This window comes from Cynara cardunculus (assembly GCF_001531365.2).
Source record: "Cynara cardunculus var. scolymus isolate 2C chromosome LG 13, CcrdV1, whole genome shotgun sequence".
NCBI classification, from domain to species: domain Eukaryota; kingdom Viridiplantae; phylum Streptophyta; class Magnoliopsida; order Asterales; family Asteraceae; genus Cynara; species Cynara cardunculus.
The window spans coordinates 41,377,986-41,395,608 of NC_037540.1; the positions used below are offsets into that span (position 1 = coordinate 41,377,986).

The following is a 17,623-nucleotide window of genomic DNA, read 5'->3' on the forward strand; positions in this document are numbered from 1 at the left end:
AAACCAAGGAATTCAAATTTCATTATATAGAAAATTGAAATTACATAGTAAAACTCATCTAATAAATCAAACACATAAGAATTCATTTCAATTTTTGTCAACCAAATATTTGATCAAACTTTATTCCAGTTGATTTAAATTCTAATTTCTTTGATAGAATTTCAATTCCATCAAATTCTATTTTAAGAAGCAAACACCATTTATTCCGTGGAAAATTGAATTAAACACCCGTGAGATGAATGATTAGAAACCAATTTAAATGGATGTGATTTGAGTCAATTTTTCGGATTCTGTACCACAGAAATAGACGAGTATTATGAGAGGGTGGGGTATTTTAGGGCATATTTCTTATAATTTAAGAACAAGGTAGCTTTTGTCGTATGTTTGATTTGGGGACTCCTCCAAGATACACGTTTCCATGCTGACTTACGTAGGAAGGACGAAGGAGTGTACCAACAACCCAACAGAAACATAGGCATGGCGTTACGGCGGTGTTAACAAAGCACTAAACAGCTATGAGCTCCACCGTTGAATCCAATCCAACAGATTGCTCTTCTTATTCAATTCTACCCCTCTTCCATTTCACTTTCTTTAACTCCAATCCAATTTCCTCATGAAACATTCGAAATTCACTACATTTTGATCTCCTTTTTCTAACGATAATTGGCTCTGCTACATTTCCTGTTTAGGGTTTGAGAATGAAAGGGTTGGAACTGTGGATGCGAGATTTAATCGCCTCATCCGGATCGCAGCCGGAAAGATCAGTGGCGTCTACCGATTTTGTAACCGGTGGATTGTTTCTTGAATCAGCTAGTGTTCCTTCGTCCATAGCTTCCTTCGTTTCGCTACACACCACTGGTTCGATTGTATCGATTTCTTGTTCATCGAGACGGCGGAGAACTCGCCGGCGGCGTGGTGGAGGTGGGTTTTTGTCGGTGACCTTGTCGATAAAAGATGGTAGTGTGGGGGAATCTAGTGTTATTTTGGGTGGGGAAAATGAAAATGAAAATGGGGAGAAACATTTGGAGGAAGAGGAGATTAAGGTACAAAAGCAAGGGGGTGCTTTCAATACTACAAAGCATCTTTGGGCTGGAGCTATTGCTGCCATGGTCTCAAGGTCAGTTCTTTACTCTTAAGGTTTTATCTCTGTGAATTGCTCTCAATTAGAATCAATTTGTTTCTGTTTTGGTAAGGATTCCAGCTTCAAATCTGTAGTTTGATAGAGGCAAATTGTGGTCAATGTGTTGTGAAACAGCTATTATCAATACAAATTAGCTACTTATGATAATGAAGATCCAAATAATGAGGTATCCTGCTCATCTTGCATCTGAAAAAACAATGATCTATTGAGATCTTTCTTCATATATTAATCCAATTATTCACCGGCTAGAAGAAAGGGAAATAAATGAACTCACTAACTATATTCACAAATAAGAGACATCCATTCGCATTGTGAATATGTGGAACCTCATTGGATTACTTTTCAGAAGAGATCTTGAGGAGAGAAGGGAGGTTCCAACGTATATTGAGGAGAATAGGTCCAAGTTTAGCTAATGTGGGATTCCAACATGCTCTCTTCAATGGAGGCTAGATGGGTACAGATGCCCCTACCGTCATCCTCCAAGATTAGAGGGCAAACAACATTGATCTATAGAAATTGGTACCAACATGTCTATAAGGAATTTGAGAGATAGAAATGAATCATTAGAAAAGAAATAAGATTCTCATTCATGAAAGTTGATGTTAACCGAAGTGACGTATCGTTTAGGGCATCATTAACACTTGTCATTTTTATAAGCAAATATCAAAATCAAGTTTACGATTTATAAAAAAGAAATTGTATTTCTATTTTGGCTTTTCAAAAACATATACGTTTGTCAAACACTAGCTTTTGTTAAGTTATCACTTTTTAAATGCAGAAAAGGGCAGGAAAAGCTTTGCCAATTTGCAAATGAAGTCCAAGTAATACAACATAATTCATACACAGTTCCAACATTAGAGCATTAAGTGTTGGTGATTTTAGTGTCACCAGGCCATTTAAGTGTAATTGGAATTTGGAAGTAACGTCGAGTTCTAAGGGGGTTTTATACTGTGTTCTAATACAAGTCAAGGAGGTGCGGAGTGCACACTTGTTATAAGACGAGTATGACCCTGTTGGGAGTTAAGGGGCAACACCCCTTGCATTGTGGTGGAAAATTGATCATAAGGACCAGTGGAGCTCGGGAGAGGGGCTCGGGTCGACCAGAGGGGCTCGGGTCGGCCTTGCCTCCTCTGGTTGATTAAGGACGGCCTTGAGTCCAGTTGTTAAGGACCAGAGGCTTGGTAAGACCGAGGCTCTGGTTCCTTGCCTTTGGTTGTTATCTGGTTCCTTGCCTCTCGTTGTTAAGGTCCAGAGGGGCTTTGGTCTTCCTTGCCTCTGGTTGTTAAGGACCAGAGGTCAGAGGCTCTGGTTCCTTGTCTCTGGTTGTTAAGGACCAGAGGCTCTGGTTAGTAAGACCAAAAGCTCTGTCCCTTGCTTATGATTGCCAAAGACTTGCCTTTGGTTGATAAGACCAGAGGGGCTTTGGTTCCTTGCTTATGATTGCTAAAGACTTGCCTCTGGTTGATGAGACCACTGCTTGGCCTTGCTTCTGGCTGTTAGAAGCTCTCGTTGGTAAGACCAGAGGGGATTTGGTTGGTCTTGCCTTTGGCTTCATGTCTGGAACGATTAGAGCAGTTTTGTAACTGTCCATTATCTTTAATGAGCAGTTTTATAACCGTCCACTCTTTTAATGTGCAGTTTTATAACTGTCCACTACTCCTAAAATTAAGCCATGATTATCATTTTGGTTAATTGCGATGAGCATAAATAACCTTTTTGCTTATGTTTTAGATACTCTTTTTTTTGAACAAGTCTAATATACACTCCAGCTAGTTTGCTCTTGTTTTTGTGCCTAAAAACGATAGTGCTCTCTTGAGTCTTAACCCATATTGAATTCATGTGACCCAGGCATAGGGTCGAAATATCAATTCGGAAAGTGCTCTTTACATGATTCTTAAGTAATGCGGTTCTTGATCAATCACCCTATTGTGTCTTTTTAAAACAAATTCCATGTTCTAACAATCGAATTGATATCTCAAATGTCGATTATGGCCGATTCTGTGAAAGAAATGACCTCGAGGTTCGGGAAGCTGGTGAAGTTTGAAGGAGTCGACTTCAGGAGCTGGCAGAAGAAAATGCACTTTCTGCTTACGACTCTGAAAGTTGTTTATGTGCTGAGTACCTCAACGCCCGAAGTGATGGAGGGCGAGACTTTGGATCATACTAGGAAGAGAAGCAAGTGGGAGAATGATGACTACATTTGCAGGGGTCATATTTTGAACGGTATGTCTGATGCCTTATTTGATATCTCCCAAAATGTTCATAGTGCTAGGGAGTTGTGGAATTCACTCGAGTCTAAGTATATCGCGGAAGCTGCTTCGAGTAAGAAGCTCTTGGTAAGCGATTTCAATAACTACAAGATGGTGGATTCCAGACTTGTTATGGAGCAATATAATGAATTGCTACGTATTCTTGGTCAATTTATACTCCACAAGATGAACATGGATGAATCCATTGCGGTGTCGAGTGTAATTGACAAACTTCCCCCTTCGTGGAAGGACTTCAAGCATACATTGAAACATCAAAAGGAGGAGATGACTCTGGTTCAGTTGGGAAGTTATTTGCGCATAGAAGAATCCCTTCGTGTGCACGAAAGTGACAAAAACCAGGGAAAATCTCAAGTTGAACATCCCGCTATCCATGTTGTGGAAGAGAAAAAATTTGGACAAAACCACAAAGGCAAAGGCAAAAAGCGCAAGCATGAAGGCCATGACAAAGCCAACAAGAAACCAAAAGAGTTGGTGTGTTGAAGATGTAAAAAAATTGGCCATGTGAAGCGCGATTGTCGTGTGAAGCTCAACAAAAACGGTGCAGGAACTAGTGATAGCGGTGGTGGTGGGTCTAAGGACCAAGGACCACCCAAAGGTCAGTTTTTTGATCTTGATAATTCTGTCCAGAATTATATTTACTAATTCCTGACATTTGTAATGTAAAGGAGGATGAAAACTCTTGGTGGATTGATTTGGCGGCGACTACCCATGTATGCAAGGACAAGTCTTGGTTCAAGAAGCTTGAATCGGTTGATGACGGGTCCTACTTGCGGATGGGAGATGAGTCGATGAAGCCTATTGTTGGGCGTGGTGCTGTTAGATTAGAATTTACTTTTGAAAAAACTATTTCTTTATGTGATGTTTTGTATGTCCCGAAGGTTTGGAAGAATCTTGTTTCGGGTAGTATGTTAAATTCCCTAGGTTACAAACAAGTTTTTGAAGCGGATAGTTTTATCCTATCCAAGAATCGTAGTTTTATCTGTTTTGGCTATTTATGCGATCATTTGTCTCGTTTAGATATTGTGGCTTCCGGTGACAATACCGTTTTTATGACCTCTACTTGCAAGTCAAATGATTCTATGCTATGGCATGCCAAATTAGGTCACGTGAACTTCAGGAAAATGCATGAAATGTCTAAACATGGATTAATTCCAGCCTTTAACATTAGTGCTGAAAAATATAAGACTTGTATGCTTACGACAACCTTTTGCGAATGTGAAAAGAAATTCGAGTGTTTTGGATTTGATTCATAGTGACCTATTGGATTTCCACTCTACTCCCTCATTAGGAAATAAAAAGTATGTTATTACTTTTATTGATGATTCAAGTCGGTTTTGCTATGTGTATTTATTACATTCCAAAGACGAAGCTTTGGAAAAGTTTAAAATATATAAAACCGAGGTGGAATTGCAATTAAGCAATTCAATTAAAAGTCTTAGAACAGATTGAGGAGGGGAATATATGGATCCCCAATATTTTCAATCCGTTGGAGTTATCCATGAGATCACGGCTCCTTACACACCACAACAAAATGGTGTAGCCGAAAGGAAAAATCAAGTTTTAAAGGAAATGGTTAACTCGATGCTTTCTTACTCAGGTTTGAATAAGGGATTTTGGAGAGAAGGCATGTTAACGGCTTGTTATGTTTTAAATAGAGTTCCAAATAAAAGGAACAAAACAGTCCTGTATGAGCTTTGGTTCAAAAAGGCTCCGAATTTGAGTTATTTTCGGGTTTGGGGTTGTCGGGCCGTTGTGAAACTACCCGAACCCAATAAGAAAACTTTGGGGGAAAGAGGAATAGATTGCATATTTATTGGTTATGCAGAAAATTTCAAGGCCTACCGGTTTTATGTAATAGAACCTAACGATTCAGTGTTGATAAACACCGTGTCGAGTCGCGCGATGCTATTTTCGATGAGCTGCGTTTTTCTTCAATTCAAAGGCCTAAAGACCTGCTTTCTAACAACAGTAAGGTAGAATCCAGAAGCTCTAGATCGTTTTAGCCCCAAAAATACAGCAGCTCCGAAAAAGCAAAAGAGGCCGAGTTGTGAAAAATTTCGGTCCCGACTTTAAGTTGTTTGAAGGTTCGAGGGATGAAGTGGGGCTGCAATATTCTTATTGCTACCATGTTGAGGATGATCCTAAGACCTTCAAAGACGCCATGGAATCCTGGGATGTTGCCTTTTGGAAAGAGGCCATTGATGACGAAATATCATCGATTTAGAAAACAATACTTGGGTATTGTCGGATTTGCCACCGGGATCAAAACCCTTAGGTTGCAAATGGATATTTAAAGAGAAGATGAAGGTAGATGGGACTATTGACTAGTTCAAAGCCCGGTTGGTCATACAAGGGTTTAGGCAAAAACCTGGTATCGACTATTATGACACGTATGCACCGGTGGCTTGTATATCTACCATTAGGTTGTTGACTGCCTTGGCGGCTATCCACAATCTGATCATCCATCAAATGGATGTCAAAACAGCCTTTTTAAATAGTGATCTTGATGAGGAAGTTTACATGAAACAACCGGAAGGTTTTATTATGCCAGGTAATGAGCATAAAGTATGTAAACTTGTGAAATCGTTGTACGGGCTTAAGCAAGCCCCTAAACAATGGCATCAAAAGTTTGATGAGGTAATTCTGTCAAGTGGTATTACCCTAAACCAATCCGATAAATGTGTGTATAGTCGGTTTAACTCTTCCGGTGCCGGTGTGATCATTTGTCTCTATACATGTTGATATTTGGTACGGATCAACATCAAGTTGATGAGACCAAAAGTTTGTTGTCATCTAGGTTTTTCATGAAGGACATGGGGAGGCTGATGTGATCCTTGGAATAAGGATCAAGAAGGTGGATAAAGGGATTGCGATGACAATCGCACTATATTGAGAATATTCTCAAAAAGTTCAATTATAGTGATTGTTCACTCGTGAGCACTCCTATGGATCCAAGTGTGAAATTAATGCCTAATAAAGGCATAGTTATTTCACAATTAGAATACTCACGAGCTATAGGTTGCTTGATGTACGCCGTGACAAGCACTCAACCCGATATTGCTTATGCCGTTAGAAGGTTGAGTCGGTATACTAGTAATCCTAGTGCTCAACATTGGCAAGCAATTCGGCGAGTATTTAAGTATTTAAAAGGAACCATAGATTATGGTTTGCATTATCTTGGATACCTTCGATGTTAGAAGGATATTCGGATGCAAGTTGGATATCCAATGTAGAGGATCATTTCTCTACAAGTGGCTGGGTATTTTTGCTTGGAGGAGGTACCATTTCTTGGGCATCCAAGAAGCAAACTTGCATCACAAACTCAACGATGGAATGAGTTTGTTGCGTTAGCCGCGGCCGATAAGGAAGCAGCATGGCTAAGAAACTTAGTTTATGAATTCCATGGTAGTTAAAGCCGATTGCACCTATTTCTATCCATTGTGATAGTGCGGCCACTTTGGCTAAGGCTTATAGCCAAGCTTATAATGGCAAATCTAGACACGTAGGTCTTAGACATAGCATGATTAGAATTAATCAAGAATGGTGTGATCTCGGTGGAGTTTGTAAGGTCGCAACATAAGTTAGCGGACCATCTAACAAAGAGATTGACCCGGGACTTGGTGCACAAGTCGGTGATTGGGATGGGTTTAAAGTCTATTTAAATCCTTAATAGTGAGACACCCAATTCCCCTCTAATATGACATTAGAGGCTGAATTCAATGTGGAAAGCTCACTTTTGGATATGGAACACATGTTTGATATTATCCCAGGTTTGTGTTCGGTTCTGCAGTGGGAAGGTTAAAGTTTATCTTCCTAATAATTCCTTTGATAAAGTGTATGTTCAGGTACACAAAGTAAAGGGACTACATATGTGATTGTGAAGTGTAGCCGCACTTCAACAGGGTTGGGGACTTGGCCCTGTATATAATCATGAGAGGATTAGGACACACGACTTTATAATTGTGTCATTTTTTTTCCTGCCGGAAGAGTACTATAAACTTGTATGTATTTTATCTTCATGTATTCAAATGAGTTGATGGGTTCAATCCTTAGGACACCTTGATTTTTGAATATTTGAAATGTGTAAAATGCTAACGTGGAAATTCAATCGATTCGATATTTTCATTTATGTGCAAGTTTGGTTTGTTCATTTTAAAGTGTTATTTCATGGGTTACACTAAAATGGGGGAGGATTGTTGGTGGTTTTAGTGTCACCGGGCCATTTAAGTGTAATTGGAAGTAACATCGAGTTCTAAGGGGGTTTTATATTGTGTTCTAATACATGTCAGGAGGTGCGGAGTGCACACTTGTTATAAGAGAGTATGACCTGTTGGGAGTTAAGGGGCAGCACCCCTTGCATTGTGATGGAAAATTAATCATAAGGACTAGAATGGCTTCTTCCTCTGGCCAGAGGGAGGGGCTCTAGTTGATTAAGGACGGCCTTGAGTCCAGTTGTTGTTCTGGTTCCTTGCCTCTGGTTTTAAGGCCCAGAGGGGCTCTGGTCTTCCTTGTCTCTAGTTGTTAAGGACCAAAGGCTCTGGTTGGTAAGACCAGGCTTTCTGGTCCCTTGCTTATGATTGCCAAAGACTCGCCTCTGGTTGATAAGACCAAAGCTCAGAGGGGCTCTGGTTCCTTGCTTATGATTACTAAAGGCTTGCCTCTAGTTGATAAGACTTGAGGGGCTCTGGTTCCTTGCTTATGATTGCTAAAGACTTGCCTCTGGTTGGCCTTGCTGGCAGAGAGGCTTTGGTGAGGGGCTCTGGTTAGTCTTGCCTCTGGCTTCATGTCTGGAACGGTTAGAGCAGTTTTGTAACTGTCCACTATCTTTAAAGAACAATTTTGTAACCGTCCACTCTTTTAATGTGCAGTTTTATAACTGTGCACTACTCCTAAAATTAAGCTATGATTATCATTTCGATTAATTTCGATGAAATAACCTTTTTGCTTCTGTTTTAGATACGGGTTTTTTGAACAAGTCTAATATACACTCCAGCTAGTTTGCTTTCGTTTTTTGTGCCTAAAAACGATAGTGCTCTCTTGAGTCTTATCCCATATTGAATTTCGTGTAACCCAGGCATAGGGTCGAAATATCAATTCGGAGAGTGCTCTTTACACGATTATCAAGTAATCTGGTTCTTGGTCTATCACCCTATTGTGTCTTTTTAAAGCAAATCCCCTGTTCTAACATTAAGAATGAAAATAGGAAATGTGGATAGTGTCCTCAAGATGTCTTTTACTTATACTTAATAGATATGCGGGTTTCTTCTTTGAATTTTGGTTTTGGGAAAGGATTTGTGTAAGTGGAAGAAGAGAATGTGTGAACATGTGAAGCAAGAAGAAAACAGTGTGAAAGAGGGGAGATCATATGTTGATGCTTCCATATATTCCAATTTCGATATTGCATACTATTTTATAATTTTGTACTTATTTTCAAAATGGTTATTGGTAATGCCTACTCTGCCTTTAAAATACATATATAACATATAAGGAGAAAAGGCATAAAAACGTAGGAACTGAGAGAAAATATGCTAAGAGAAGTTCGGTAGAAAAGACCGAGGTGCAAGTAAAAAAATCCGACCACCTTAACAGAAGCACAATGCCAAGTCCTAGGTAACACGCTACTAAGCAAAGATCCCCCTCTATCTATCCTAGGACATTACTAACAGGAATTTCCCTATTTTGAAATGGTGATTATGAGATATTTTGGGAAATGGAAACTATTAGCCCCACATGAAGTTTGCCTACCTACCATCTCTCTGATACCCTGGGGGACCTCCCTTCCCCAATTGACCACCTTTTGGCCTTCACAATTCACAAACCACCCTTTCCATGTTTCTTATCTTACTTTTCCTATGTCTGCTGGATGAAAACAGGAGCAAAATCTTGCAAACTAGGGTTTTGGTTTGAAGTAATACTTCCTTCATCTCTAAATAAATGTGCAAGATGAAAAAAAACACGCAGTTTTAGAAATGTGTAATTATTACACTTTTTAATTAACTAAATGACTATCTTACCCTTAATATTTATGAATTTATCCATCGAGGGTGGAATTGGAAAGCAGGTACTTACTTTTGAAAGTGGATATTTATTTCGGGACAAACTAAAACAGAAATGTCGACACTTATTATGGGACGGAGGGAGTATTACTTAGTACATTCATTTATCACATTATTGGCTTGAATTCTATATGAGATCAGCAATTATGGTGAACATTCTTCTCTTCCTTTTCCACAGTATAAACTTATAGTGGTATATAGTGAGCTATCTCAACTTATATGCTTTTGTTACCGCAAAGAGGATATATGATTGTTTCCTACTTCTACTAAGTTTTATTAATGATGATGAAAAGCCATATCTTGGATAGAATTTGTCAGATCTGGATAGCTGCTAGTCTCCTCCCTTCCTTTTTGTTCTAATAGTCTTTCTAGCTTATTTGATATTCCCACTATCCCAAAATAAATGTCCACAATAAAGAAGCACACAGTTTTGGAAATGTATAATTATTACACTTTTAATTAACTGAATGACAATTTAATTCTTAATAAAAAGGCACACAGTTTTAGATATGTATAAGTATTCCACTAATAAAGTTCTCTATCTCATCATCTCTTAAACATTTGTACATCATAATTAAGGTAAGGTTGAAAATTTAGTAAATTATTACTATCTATGTATTAAAGTGGACACCTATTTTGGGACAAACATAAAAATGTGGACACTTATTTTAGGACAGAAGGAGTGTTGATGGTAATCATGGGAGATGGGGTAGTGCAATTTTTTGTATTACTCCCTCCCTCTCAAAATAAATGTCCACAATGAAAATGGACAATTTTAGGAATTTGTAATTACTACAGTTTTTAATTAACTAAATGACACTTCTACCCTTGATGATAGAGAAAAATTCTTTTTTCATCTTATAATTAAGGGTAGAATGGGAATATTATGGGACAAACCAAATAGAAATGTGGACACTTATTTTGGGACGGAGGAAGTAACAAGTTTGTAATATCACAAATAATTGCATATTGGACAAACTTATTATTCTTCACCTTTATGTTTTGTGTAACCATTGTCTTCCCTTCATGTATCAGAACTTTTGTTGCACCACTTGAGAGACTAAAGCTGGAGTATATGGTTCGTGGAGAACAGAAACATCTTATCGAGCTTATACAGTCAATTGCAGCTTCTCAAGGGATTAAAGGCTTTTGGAAAGGAAATTTTGTCAATATTCTTAGAACGGCCCCATTTAAGGCCATCAACTTCTATGCTTATGATAAATACAGAAGTGAACTGCTGAAGCTAACTGGGAATGAAGAAACAACTAATTATGAAAGGTTCCTTGCTGGTGCTGCTGCCGGAATCACTGCTACCGTACTCTGCATACCCATGGACACTGTATGTGCTACTTTACTTTTATGTCCTTTTTCTTGCTTTTTTTTGTTGTAGCTTTTAAGTTTGGAGCTTGATGGTTTTATATATTTCAGGGCAAAATGCAACGAAGTTTATTTTTTCTCAATCAACGTAACAAAGTTTCAAAATTTCCTATTTGATGTAACTTAGTTTCAAACTTTCCTATTTGTTTACCCATTTTGACCGGCGGCAACCTTTTGATCTTGTAGCATACTAACATATGATGATGTGGATGTCAAGTTTATTATTCACTTCATTGTAAACATTTCGTAAATGGGTCTCCTCGTCATCAAATGTTACAAAATCAGCAGGTTAGTGGTCAAAATGGGTACAAAATGGAAAATTTTATTCATCGAGAAAAGAATATTCTTTGTTACAGTAAATAGGAACGAAACCAAACTTTTTGATGCATTTGGCCCTATATTTAAATCTACTTCCTTGTGTCTTCAATTTGACATGTTTTCTCCTCGACTTTGCAAGGGTTGGAGAGGCATAATCTTTTCCTTGCATTTTACAAAGAGGCTGTTTTTGGTAGTAGCCACATCAAGGAGTAATCCTCTTTAGACCTTTTGAATGTTACAATTCCCATAGCATAAAATATTTGTTGGTTAAAAGCAAAAGCGCACATCTTTAAACTATTAGAAATTAAATATCCTTTGCTTTGTACATATAGAAACCCTTGGTATCATTTTTAGATCGATGAAATAATAATACAGCAGTTTTCATCTCCCAAAATTATCATGGTATCAATGCAGCATTGATCTTCATTCTAGATTGTTTCTGCAATCATCTTAATCCTAGATTGTTTCTGGTTCATTCTTTAATCATTTGTGCCACTGTATCACTATCTGTCCATAAGTGTTCCTTCTCAATTTCATTACATCTTGTTTTCCTTGTATATATCACAGTGATTGATCGAGCTTTGATCTACCCGTCTCTTAAATCGCTCGTTCTTTTTCTCTTGTCCGATCTGTGTTGTCTTTGCTGTAAATGCCAAAGGAATCCGAGAATTCTTTTGTGATCGATTGTAGTAATGGATATGTCATCCACAATGGCAATCTTTCGAGCAATTTTATGTTTACAACTCAAAAGTTAAATGCAAAAAATTGGGTTAAGCATCTTGTATTGTGCTACCGCTGCAGAAGTTTGGAATTAACTTGAGAGAGAAATAAACCTTGAGGACCAGCTCAACTGGCCAATAAAGGCTAGCCCCTCCCCATAGGGCGCCAATTTGAGTCTCTTTAGGGCCACTGGGTACTTTTCTGCTTACTGCCACTGGGTACTTTTCTGCTTAGGGCCACTGAACTAAATTATGAGTTGATGGTACACGATGTCCTCCATGATCCAGCTTTCCGATTAAAAAAATAGCCGCAAAATTTTCTTCCAATCTCGTTTTCATTAAATATCATTGCCTGATTCAGGTGCCTTCAATGAGGCAGCATCTGTCCATGCCAATATTTTGTTGACAATGCTTAATCCTGCAAATATTATACTTTCCCAAAATGGTTCTGAAATACCTTCGTATTCTGTTTCAATTCTTTGCTCATCAAGTTGCCAAATGAGACGTGGGTTTTCCCTTGTACAAATTGGGTTCCTTCGAATTACCATCAATGAGATCAAATTCCTCATTCAAATTGGTATTATATATGTGTGTGTGTGTGTGTATGTGTGTGAAAATTGTGTAAGAATGATTATAAATTAAATTATTTATACATGTACTTGATTTATGTCATATATGATATATAAAAACATTAAACAGGATTTAGGGGCAATGTGTTTATCTGAACAGTTTTGTCCAACTTACTAAACACTATACAAACAATTTGTCCTGTCTGTGCTACCTTATAGACATTGGTTATGCTTCGTCGTTCAAGAACTGTATCTGACTGTAACTAATATATTCATTTTTGTAGTAACCATGGTATCCTGCACTTTTGTCCCAAACTTTAGTCCTTTTGGCCGGTAAGGCGTTGATAGCTCTTCTGGTTAAACTGAGGACCAAAGTCTTACCCACTTGGGGTTATTAAAATATACTCTCTCCATCCTAAAATAAATGTCCCAATGAAAAAAGCACGCAATTTTAGAAATGTGTAACTACTCTACTTTATAGTTAACTAAATGACAATTTTACACTTAATAATAAAGGAAGTAATGAATTACTCCATCTCATTATTATGGGTAGGATTGGAGAGTAGGCATTTGTTTTTGCAAGTAGACACTTATTTTGGACAAACTAATTCAGAAATGTGGACACTTATTTTGGGACGGAGGGAGTGTTTTAACTTGTTCATGATGATTAGCAGTGACATATTTCCTAAATGTTTTTCTATTACAGTTTTGAAAAAGAATGTTTCATAAAAATTTCGATGCAACAGATCAGAACAAAAATGGTGGCACCTGGAGGAGAAGCCTTAGGAGGTGTAATTGGTGCTTTTCGCCATATGATCCAAACCGAAGGGTTTTTTTCCCTATATAAAGGCCTATTACCTTCTATTATAAGCATGGCACCTTCAGGGGCAGTGTTTTACGGAATTTATGATATATTAAAGTCGGCTTATTTGCATTCACCGGGAGGAAGGAGAAGACTTCAACATATGAAAGATTCAGAGGAAGAATTAAATGCTTTGGAGCAAATGGAATTGGGTACTGTTAGAACGTTGATATATGGTGCAATTGCTGGATGTTGTGCTGAAGCTGCTACATATCCCTTTGAAGTTGTTAGAAGACAACTTCAGATGCAAGTTCGTGCCACAAAAATGAGTGCAATGGCAACTTTTTTGAAGATAATTGACCAAGGTGGCGTTCCTGCTCTCTATTCAGGATTGACTCCAAGTTTATTGCAGGTACGGCCTTGAATAACTATTAAATGATTACATTATCTTTGCTCATATATATATATATATAGAGAGAGAGAGAGAGAGAGAGAGAGTTGGTTTTCGGTGAGAATGGAAGTATGGTGAGAAGCGACCTCCAACCTTGGATCAATCCTAATTGAAGATCAACACTAACGTGGTGCACTGAGATGCACCATATCAATTCCTGTGATAAATGCAATTCATGGGTGGAGGTGAGATAAAAGTGATCAAGGGTCCAGATTTCTTCTTACACTTTTCATAATTAACTCTTATTCTCACACGATCCTTCATATATATATATATATATAAATACACACACACATATATATATATATATATATATATATATATATAAATACACACACACACACACACACATATATATATATATATATAGACAAAGGATCGTATGAGAATAGGGTCAGTTTTAGGGAAAAACCATAAAGAAATGAAAATTTGAGGAACACCGGTAACCGTTCATTTGGATGGTATGCACATAACATACACACATGCATAAAAACCAAGAAACAACTTCAATTACTTGTATGCACATACTATTCAGATGAACGGTTACCAGGGTGTTCCTCAGTTTCTCTTTTTTTTTTGGGGATTTCCCCTAAACCTCCCTCCCCTCCCCCTCCCCTCTCTCTCTCTCTCTCTCTCTCTATATATATATATATATATATATATAAAAGGGTGGTTTCAAATACAAACCATTATATTTTGAAACAATTAAGATATTTATGGACCATTATTATTATATATGGAAGATGATAAAGTTCATTCATTATGATCATGACTTTGGATTAGGGAACTAAATACAATCATATATTTATTAGACTAGATGGACGGATAAGATTGGTTTGTAAAGTTTGCTAGAATTGCATGGCTTTTAAATGAAACACCCCCCATATTATATATATGTGTGTGTGTGTTTGTATGTATGTATGTATAGGGAAGGGTTCAGAGGAGAACACCTTAATTTTACGAAAATGCATGGAGAACACCTTTTTACTATAGATGTGATACTATAGTCCATCGTATATAATACACATGATATTAAATTAGAGACACAGACGACCTTTGGCGCGACGTAGGTTGTGGGCCATGTCGCCCACACACCACTAGGCCGCTTCACATGTATTATCACATGTGATAAGGGTGTTCTCGATGTGATACTATAATCTATCACATGTGATACTAATTCAGAGACCCGGATGATCTTTAGGGCGACCCAGATAGCGGGCTAAGTCGTCCGCCGACCATAAGGTCTCTCACATGTATTATTATATGTGAGAATGGTGTTCTTGCGTTTTCGTAAAATGGACTTGTTCTCCTTTGAACCTCCGCCTGTGTGTGTGTGTGTGTGTGTGTGTATATATATATATATATATATTTGCTATTGTATGAAATTAAAATAAGTTAAAATACGTTAGCATACTAATGAAATCTTAACTTATATGAACCTCCCTAACAAAGTGCTTCTTACAAAGATTTGATTTTCTAGGGGAACCCAACCCCCTCTCTCTCTCTCTATATATATATAATGAGTGATTTTGATCTTTAAACCTTTGTACTTGTATGCATATCAAACTAAACATTGACTTGCTAAAATAAAGAATGAACACCAAAAATGTCTGAGTGAGTGATTTTAGACAATATCTGATTGTTATTTCAGGTACGATGGTTATAATCACTCTCTATGACATATGTGCTTTTCTTTTTGTATTTTGCCACTTAAAATAGTTAGTTTGCAACATAGTTACAAGTAGTGTGGTTAAGAAACTCAATGATATTTTGTCTAATTCATTTGACTTGATAGATAGAAATTGTCTGAAGCATATTGAATTTGGCATTTATAAGAAGAAAATGAAGCAAAGTTTTGTTTTTTTAGTATGACAGGTTCAATTTGTCACCTTTGTTTTATTCAAATGTGTAGATCATAGCCACATTGTAAAGCATGTTAAGTAAATAGTAAACAAAACCAGTAAATCCCACACTGAGTAGGGAAGAAAATGGTGATGAATAACCCAAATCTGATGTGAATAAAGTCATTTTTCCTCTAATCCGAATTCACATCTATATTTTGGACGATCTTTTTTACTTGTTAAATTTTCCGTGATCTTGGGAAGCTTTATTGTTGATTTACGACATCAAGCAGTCCTTCTAGTGATACGATTAAATATAACTAGAAGTGTACATACATATACTACTAGATTGACATAGCTGTTTGACTAACAATCAAAATGTCTAAAATACCCTTCAATAATAACACAATTCGATGCATTTTATGTAACCAAGAAAAGAACATAAGCAACTTGTAATGACAAGAGGTAAATAGATGTAGCTTTTGAATTAACCAGAAAAGGTAATAATGCAGTTTTAATGATCTTTGCCAAACCTCAAATCAAACCAGTAATAGGTTGTAATGTGCTTAGCAATGTTGCCACTTTTGTTATGCAAATCTGTTTAAAGCAAAAAGCATGGCCTTTTTCTTTACTCACTGAAAACAGGCTTGGAAGGACTGGTCTTGGAGGTTGAATTCTTAATAGGTTTCTTTGTTCATGATAAAGGAAAAACATGAAATGTATTATGTTTGAAGGGGGGGTTGTTTTATTTTGCATATTGTGGAATGGGAAAGGCTGGGATTCATGTCTGTATTTTGATGGTTTTCATGTGTTGTGTTTGCACAGGTGCTACCATCAGCTGCAATAAGTTATTTTGTTTATGAACTTATGAAGATAGTTCTCAAAGTTGAATCAGAGTAAGGGTCACCTGGTTTTCTTTTTCTTATTTCCAAAATGGACTTTTTGGTAGGATTTTACTAACATGATGTCTGATTGCAAAAATAATTGGTATTTTAGTAGCTATTTGTGGTGTATGTTGGCTTTGGAATGTCATTTATTCTTGGGTTTCTTTCATTCTCTCTTTTATCATCAAGGATTCATCTTTTTACACCATTTTTTTAACAACCATGTAAATAAACCTTTTTACATGGTTTATTTTATCAACTACTTTGTAAGAAAGTAGTTCAAAAAAACGTGCATCACTTTCTTCCTTGGTTTCATGTATAACTGTAAAATCGTCAGTGAAATGGCAACTTTTTTACTAGTAAATCCTGAAAAATTAGCACCATTGTGATGGAGAATACAGTAGAACATAAACCCTTCTGACAGAGAATATAGGGAAAAGACACTTGTGTAACCCTAATTTATTTGTCTTATACTAAAACTACTTAACCCTTTGGCCATATTTCTCATGAAGGTGTAAAATGTAGTCTATGTGAAGCTTTGGTTGTTTCTTGTGAACATTTGGTTCACATTGGAACCAAAACTTCACTATATATATATATATATATATATATATATATATATATATATATATTTTTGACAAGTTTTGATTATTGCTTGTAAAGTTTTGGTTCCTAACCCTTGCGTCAACCAAAAACTTTCATGTCGGAACCAACCAACCTTTCCCATCAAAGTTTTACTATAACCAAAGCTTAACATGGGAACCCAACATTTACAAAAACTAACCAAAGCTTCTTTGAGTTCCGGTGAGAAGGAAAGTTGAGGTGAAAAACGTAAGAAGGAATCTTCACCCTTGGATGGACGTTAGGATGAAATGCACCAGATCAATCCACGTATCAAGCGTGATTCATGAATGGATTTGAGATTAAAGGTGATCAAGGGTCTCACGCTTCTCATTTTCACACGATCCTTTGCCAGCTTCACGATGTATTTTGTGTAATGAAGTTTTGTTTCCCAAGTTTCACAGCAACCAACCAAGGCTGCATATGGAATCGAAGTATATCACATTGGAACCAAACCTTGATAAAAAGTAACCAACACCCTCAAAGTATATTTTGTGCGACTTTATGGTCCATTCAAAGTTCAATTAGTGTGAATTTTTAGCGACTAAAAAATGATATGTGATTTTATGAATTC

At 37.1% G+C, this 17,623-nt stretch overlaps 1 protein-coding gene across 1 annotated transcript; it reads left to right on the forward strand.

Annotated features, from left to right (window-relative positions):
* The first annotated feature begins 390 nt into the window (after positions 1-390).
* On the forward strand, positions 391-16,632 carry LOC112524513 (probable mitochondrial adenine nucleotide transporter BTL3). The gene is made up of 4 exons (XM_025134361.1): positions 391-1,117; positions 10,503-10,806; positions 13,197-13,664; positions 16,370-16,632. The coding sequence occupies exons 1-4, from the start codon at positions 699-701 to the stop codon at positions 16,442-16,444; spliced, it is 1,266 nt and encodes a 421-aa protein (XP_024990129.1). The 5' UTR covers positions 391-698; the 3' UTR covers positions 16,445-16,632.
* The last annotated feature ends 991 nt before the right edge of the window (positions 16,633-17,623 follow it).

Bases quoted from the DNA above. Each gene is read 5' to 3' on its own strand.
- LOC112524513 (XM_025134361.1), top strand. From the start codon at position 699: ATGAAAGGGTTGGAACTGTGGATGCGAGATTTAATCGCCTCATCCGGA. The intron at 10,807-13,196 runs GTATGTGCTACT...TCGATGCAACAG, and splicing joins TCTGCATACCCATGGACACT to ATCAGAACAAAAATGGTGGC. The intron at 13,665-16,369 runs GTACGGCCTTGA...GTGTTTGCACAG, and splicing joins TGACTCCAAGTTTATTGCAG to GTGCTACCATCAGCTGCAAT.